The following is a 7,258-nucleotide window of genomic DNA, read 5'->3' as shown; positions in this document are numbered from 1 at the left end:
AAAGTATAACTTGATTGAACTAAACAAGCCGGTTATGTTTGTTTCCGTTAAATCGAGCTCTCAATAAAGGAATGAATGCGTCTATTGTTTCAAATGAACTCTTAAGAAAAAAAAAATAGTAAGAAAACAGAAAAAAAATAAATAAATCAGAAAAACATTACTCAGAAAAACCAAACATAAAAATAAATTACTCCAAAAAACAGAAAAAAAACATTACTCAGAAAAACCAAACATAAAAATAAATTACTCCGAAAAACAGAAAAAAAAACATTACTCAGAAAAACCAAACATAAAAATAAATTACTCCGAAAAACAGAAAAAAAAACAAACCAAAAGATAAATGTTCAAGTGAATGCAATACGCCGCCGTGCTTTCTCATACTTAACCCTTCCAATCTGTATCTCTTTCAACAGAGTGGTTTGTTGGTGACCCCGGTTGTTGGATTCATAGAGGAGTCCTTCTGTCCCTGTCCGAACCCAGCTGAGGTCAGCGCCGTGTTCCAAGTCCCTCTGGAGTTCTTCACCAGCGAGAAGGACCATTGTACTGTCCACGGTGCTGCTGGGATGGTGGGGCCGATGCACTCTTTTCACTTTGTGGACCCCGATTCAGGAAGCCAGTATCACATATGGGGACTGACTGCCATGTTGGCCATACTGGTTGCTGCCCTCGCTCTCAGGAAAAAACCTGAGTTTGATGTTGGTTTTGACTCTGAGGATCCGTCATCTTTCTTCCAACAGATTCTCCATAGAAGAATTAGTAAACTATGACCAATTTTCACAATGTTAGTAACACATTTGTGCCAATACAAGAGAGATTTGTTATATAATCAAATAGTATTAGTGTACTGTATTAATTGTGGGGATAGAAGTGCAATGTGAAACCTTACTTACTTGTATGAAGAGATGAATATTAAAAACCTTTTAAAGCTTTTTTTTTTTTTTATAACTACTGCATCTAAAAAATAAGCAAATCTAGACACTCAATTTTTTATTAATTCATTTAATGTAGCAGCAGGATTACAGATATAAACAGAAGAGTATACAAATGTCCAGACCAAGGCAAATTACATGTTAATAATAGTTCAGATGTATGATAACACACTGGGGTTGACCTTTATCCCGACTGCAGGGTTTTAAGGCTAGATACTAAAGCTCAAGCTACACAGAACGGATACAACAGAACTGTTGGAGAATGTGGAATAGAAAGCGAACTAGGAAAAGTGAGCAAACTGATTACACACAAGATACAGCTCACACTATTGGCAATTTAACAGTTAATTTATCATGGTTGCTCCTTTTGATCAAGCATTTCACAGCAACAATAGTAATGTTGACAAGCACATCAACACAAGAAAGCTCTCCATAAAACAATCTCCACTGTCTCGTCCCTTTTACCTCACATGTACAAATCTCATGAGGCATGAAGAAAAAAAACAAAAAAAAAAACATTTTCAACAGAAAATAACAATTTGACAATTCACTGGTGAAGCTGCACAATATTATGTTGTTGAGTATTTACTCTGATATCTTGCAATGGATTTCCAAGAGAAAACGTTTATAAAATACATCAGTATGGGCTATGGTTATGCTTGTGTTTAAAAAATAAAAATCAATCAATCACTGAAAACTGTCCTGATGTTAAACAGTGAATAAAAAGGACATGGAGCCAAATAGCAGTGACACAAAAGGGACACCAGTAAACACAGCAGAGTAACAGTTAAGTTATCAAGGCACACAAAGTTCTGTTGAAAGCATCACAATTGAAATTCAAGATACCCCCTGCAGTATATTTCACATTTAAATATACATGGATATTCATTTACATGACTGAAGGACAAAACCGATATTGAGTAAAGATTTGTGTGCTATCTTCACCACCAATAAATTCATGTTTCACATGTTTTTTGTTTGTTTTTGTTTTTCTTGTTAGGTGGAAGTGGCTATTCGACGAGTCAGACTGAGCATCCTGGATTGCTCAAAATTAAAAAAAACAATTGGACGCGAGGACATGAAATTACACCACAGTCCAAGACAAAACAATCTGACAAATGTATAGTGATACAAATGACATTTGGTGCCACCCCACCCATTCTCCTCTGCCTCAAAATATATGTTCTCTAAAACTGTAATTGGTCCGATGTTAGATGTAGAGCAAGCTCTATGTCCACACCATGAGGTAAAACTTACATTCATGAAACTGAAGTCACAGGTTGGCTTTCTGTGTTGGTATGGCTTTAAGAGGCATTACTGTTCTGCAACTTCTTCCGCAAACATCATGTGCTCTTAAACTCCCCTAACCCAGGAGGAATGGAATGCTTGGAAACATCACTACTGCGCTCTAACCTGACCTACAGTTAATGGATGAGTCAAAGTGCCATTTGAGATGCATGACATATATATATGTATATATATGTAAAAAAAAAAAAGAAAAGTAAGAACAAAAACACACACACACACAAGAAATCTAGCCCATGCATTACGTTATACAAGTTGGATAAACTCAATGTTAAAACAGTTGAATTACTTTCTAACATTATTTGCTTGATGTCCACTTAATTACATTTCTAAAGTTCAGTCATACACTTCACAATAAACCTGCGCCACGTGTCAGGAAAACATACCAGCAATGATATTCTGTGCTATGAGCATAAAACAAAAACAAAAAAAAAAGTTTAGTTTTACAAAAATACTCTACATTTTGATACATGGATACAAAATTCTAAAAAAGATAAGTTACTTTAAAATGGATCACTAACAGCCGCAGGACAAAATAGTATGACTATGAAAATGTAAACAAATGCATATGAGCAATGCTATTCTAACATTTGAACTCTAAAAATTGGCTTTTTTGATAATGCCAAATTGGCTACTGTTGTAGATATGGAAAGTACAGCAGTTTTATTTTGCATCAAAAAATAGAGTAATTTTAATGAGAAATGTAAATATCAAATTGGTGGAAATGTTAATGAGAGTTGAACTGATCCATGAAACAAAGTACCTCTACATATCTTTTATAAATCTTGTACTTGAACAAAACAACATGCTGAATTGCTATCCATGTGAGAGCTGCATAATTTAAATGAGTAAACGTTATGAGGACATTTGCGAGGACAGATATGAGACAAGGTGACGACGATTCACAACAGGAGCTTTGGTATGCCTGGGTGCACTCCAGTCTGACCCCACAACAGCCAGCTCTCTACTCATCTCTGCTTCAAAACTAACAAATAACGTCAGTGCTGTTGATATTAAGTATAAACTGTTATGTTCTAACATCACATCAGAAGTGCCCATCACTCCTGTACATAGCACCATCGATAGAATGGCGCCCTCTATGTAACAGAGATTTCATTTACCAGTGAGCCCCTGTTCACAACACAAGGGACGGGTAACTGGATGCCAACTTCACATGGCGCCAGCCTGCACATGGTACCAACACTGAGACAAAAAAATTAAATATTTAAAACAACACAAGGTAAAACAAGTGACAGATTGAACGGTAAATAGTACAAATAGCAACACGATGAAAATTCTTCATTTCAATGCACAAAACTAAATGAATCAGTATTTTTAGTTTGTTTTGCCAGTGTGTAAAACACAAAGGCCCACTTACCACTCCAACACTGAAAAATGACAATGCTTTAGTGGGAATGGCTGTTGACAGACTTGACTGGACCACTGAGACTGAATACAAAGAGGAATTCAACAGTGAGCAGACGTTCTATACAAATTTGTCCTAGACCTCAAAAATATTCAGACATGACAAAATGTAAAAATGCTTGGTTAGGATGTTTTTACCTTTACAATGAAACTGCTTTAAGTTTTTTTTTTTGTGTGTTTTTAACTGGACGTTTCTGAGTACAAATTCAGCTGGGTCAGTACAGAGCTGTGGACGGATATAAGGATTAGCTAGAGGTTATAAAGTGCTTGAGATAAAATGTTTATAAAACTCACACAACACTCCTTTTTTCATGAGTGGAAAGTTTCTCTATCCACATTAAATTGGTAAGGGTTACCAACTTCTTCAAAACAAAAAAACAAAAAAAACAAAAGATACACACACTACATAGTCGAATGCTTCGTAAAATTTCACCAAGAATGCTTCTGCAAACCCGGCGATGAGGCCTGAACGTATGAAAACACTGGGGAGGTCCCAAGTCACATTATTCACCAGGTTGAATCTCATTTGCGAGTGTTTATTAGCCCCTTAGTCCCTCCTCTTTCTGCACATGGGGGAATTCCCTACAATACCATAATGTATTGATACCCATTTTGTTGAGTGTTTATTTCATTTTGGTGGAGTTGATATCTCCTCCGTCTGATAGTCTGCTCAGTTGCAGAGTCCAGCCATGCCAGCAAACATGATGGAGGCAAAACATTCTATCAAAGTACTTAATTAAATAGTTTACTCTTAGAGTAGATTTTAGTCAAATTGTTGACATATGAAACACAAGGTTTAACTAATTGCAAAAAAAAAAAAATCATATCATCCATGGTAAAAATTAGTTTAAATTGAGTGGTTGTGTCATTATTTCATCCCTGTTTCTATGCTAGGTAAACCCCCTACCCTCTTCTGTTGCCTCACACGATGAACAGACGAAAACACATCTCATAGACGCTCTGAAGTGAAGGCTTGAAGTTTACACACACACACAAAAAATGAGACCTAGCCTATATCTGACACTTATGTGCAATCTGTTATTCACTCCATGGCTGGCTGTTTCGTCTACTCTGCCTGCTTTTACGGACTCATCCCCATCACATTACTATTCCCCTGTTGCTGACATTCTTTACATCTCTTTCCAGTTTTTTTCCACCAAACATGGTAGGCTTTTATCATCTCTTAGGCTCACATTTTTAAAACAAACAAAACACTGCATTTCTGAGACTGATGGATAAAGCAGTTATTACAGGCCTCTCTGATCCTGCAAGAGGGGTAATAACAAAGGCGGATTCATCAATTCAAGGACAATGGATGTATGATGGCTATAATTGATTATAAATATTCCATAAAACAAGGAGTTACATGAGCTCATAATTTGTGTTTTAGGTAAAAGGGGCATTTAATTCTTAAATATTTAAAATTTTCTTAGTTTTGTGGAATTGGCACAAAACACCACGCACCGCCATTCTGTCTGTTGGTGTAAAGATGTATAACTTTCAGCTACATATTACTCACTCTCCTTAGTGCCCACATGGTCCAAACATTCATCACTGCTTCTGTAGACTTTCCAGCAGGTCCTCAATTTTATCCATGTTGGAGGATGCCGATATTGACGCCTGCAATTGATTCTGTAAGCTGCTCTGTATCTGTGTCTGTAGATTGGTCTGCATTGGAGTTGGCAGGCTTGTTTCTATGGTTGCCTGTAAACTGGACTGCAGAGCCGTTTGTGTGTTTGTCTGCATTGCATTCTGTAGGCCGGTCTGCATGGCGTTCTCTAAGCTCGACTGCATTTGTGCCTGAAGGGTGTTCTGTAAGCTGTTGTGCATGGTGGTCTGCATTGCAGGGGCAGCTTGGGCCATGGGCTGCATGTGACTGGAGTTCTGGTGTTGGCCCTGAGCTGGCAGGGTGGGTCCGGAGGAACTGAGCAGCTGGGGCGAATCTATGAGGAAGAGAAAAATTAAAATAATCACTACAATCAAACAGTAGGTAAAGGCATTAGTGGTGGCCCTGGGGTTATTTAGGAAGCATTTGGACATGAACAACTGAAGAAGACAGACCAAAATCATCTTACCATTTTGGATGCCAAACACAAACAGGTTGGCCTGTCCTTGTGGCGCCACATTCCCACCCACAGTTGTCTGGAAAAGCTGCTCTGGGGGCTGCTGGCCAGGGTTGGCTACCACACCCACACCACTCTGTACCACAAAGATGGTTGTGCCAGGGGCTGGAGCCTGGTTGTTCAGCTCCTGTGAACCAATGGCGCTCTGCAGGCTTGACAGAGATGTCTGTGGCAAAAAAAGCTCCACGGGTTGACTGCTTGGGATGTTGCTGGAACTTGGGCCCACTTGCATTGGCTGCTGTTCCTGGAACAGGCTCTGCTGTTGGTTCTCAGTGGTTGTCGAGTTGCTGCCTGATGAGCTCTGGTCTTGGAAGGACATGGGCTCTGCTGGGTCTGGCTGGGAGATTCCAACGCTAATGCTCCCCATAGGGGAAGGGCCTTGGGTCTGGGTGCTGAAGAGAATAGTTGGGGGAATAGCCTGTGGGTTTAGATCCGTGGTGCAGAGGAGCAGACCTGTCTGCTGGGGTTGGGAAAGCTGGCTCTGGGTGACAGGGTTAGCTGGTGAGTGGTTTGGGATACTTTGGAACAAGGAGCCCTGCTGACCCATTGGAAGCTGTGGTGGCTGTTGTTGGTTCTGCTGTGGAGACTGCTGCTGTTCCATGGGGGTGCTCTGTTGCTGCATTTGGGAGAGCTGAGCTTGGGGTTGGTTCTGAAACATTGCAACAGACTGGGGCTGGTTGGATGTCTCCATGGAGGAGATGAATGCCAGCTGCGGCTGTTGCTGTTGTTGCGACTGAGGGTTTGGGGACAAGTATAGGGTTGACCCTGTTGACTGCTGCTCTGAGTTGAGACTGCCACTAGCCAGAACAGTCAGTGTATTCTGGAGCAAGGCAGCCTGGACCTGCTGTTGGGAGCCCTGGGTCTCAGCCAGGGGCCTGGGCGATTGGAAGAGTTGCTGTGGGGGAGATGTGTGGGATGGAGGCTGTGTTGGGAAGTTGGTCTGAATGGTGAGCAGTTCTCCAGCCTGTTGAAGGAGGGACACTGGCTGCTGTACCTGGGGGGAGGAGTGGATCTGGGGCTGAAGCAACTCAGCCTGAAGTTGCTGCTGTAAATTCTCCAAGACCTGCTGCTCCTGCAGTTGTTGTTGCTGTTGTAAGTTGCTCAACGCTTGATTTTGCTGCTGTTGCTGCTGCTGTTGTAGCTGATGTTGTTGTAAATTGGTAAGTATTTGATTTTGTTGTTGCTGATCCTGAAGTTGGATGTTGTTAAGGACTTGCTGTTGCTGATTTTGTTGCAACTGTTGTTGTTGCTGCTGCTGTTGAATATTCTCCATGATTTGCTGCTGCTGCAATTGCTGTTGGTCGTGAGGCTGTAATATAAGTTGTTGTTGGATCTGCATGTTGCCAAGAACTTGCTGCTGTTGCTGCTGCAAGTGTTGCTGCTGTTGATGCTGAAGGTTACCAAGGATTTGCTGCTGTTGATGCAGTTGTTGATGCTGTTGAAACTGTTGTATTTGTTGTTGTTGTTGTTGCTGCT

At 40.5% G+C, this 7,258-nt stretch overlaps 2 protein-coding genes across 2 annotated transcripts in view; one reads left to right on the top strand and one right to left on the bottom strand.

Moving 5' to 3' along the window:
• Nucleotides 1–411: 411 nt before the first annotated feature.
• On the top strand, nucleotides 412–1,445 carry nudt7 (nudix (nucleoside diphosphate linked moiety X)-type motif 7; the record flags this gene model as incomplete). Its single annotated transcript, XM_035664925.1, is given in 1 exon segment — nucleotides 412–1,445. A coding segment is annotated over 1 exon segment (356 nt), but the record flags the coding sequence as incomplete, so codon positions are not given.
• LOC118330417 (nuclear factor of activated T-cells 5-like) overlaps nucleotides 984–7,258 on the bottom strand; it is a 22,312-nt gene continuing 16,037 nt past the window's right edge. Inside the window, exons 12-13 of the mRNA XM_035664927.1 lie at nucleotides 5,735–7,233; nucleotides 984–5,602 (exon numbers count right to left, since the gene is read on the bottom strand). Of these exons, the coding sequence (XP_035520820.1) occupies nucleotides 5,211–5,602; nucleotides 5,735–7,233 (1,891 nt within the window). The 3' untranslated portion in view covers nucleotides 984–5,210. The remainder of the gene's footprint in view (nucleotides 5,603–5,734; nucleotides 7,234–7,258) is intronic.

This window comes from Morone saxatilis, unplaced genomic scaffold, assembly GCF_004916995.1.
Source record: "Morone saxatilis isolate NCDOM2014 unplaced genomic scaffold, NCSU_SB_2.0 Contig2, whole genome shotgun sequence".
NCBI classification, from domain to species: domain Eukaryota; kingdom Metazoa; phylum Chordata; class Actinopteri; family Moronidae; genus Morone; species Morone saxatilis.
The sequence above is the reverse complement of the archived record's forward strand: the minus strand, read 5'-3'. Positions and strand labels throughout refer to the sequence as shown.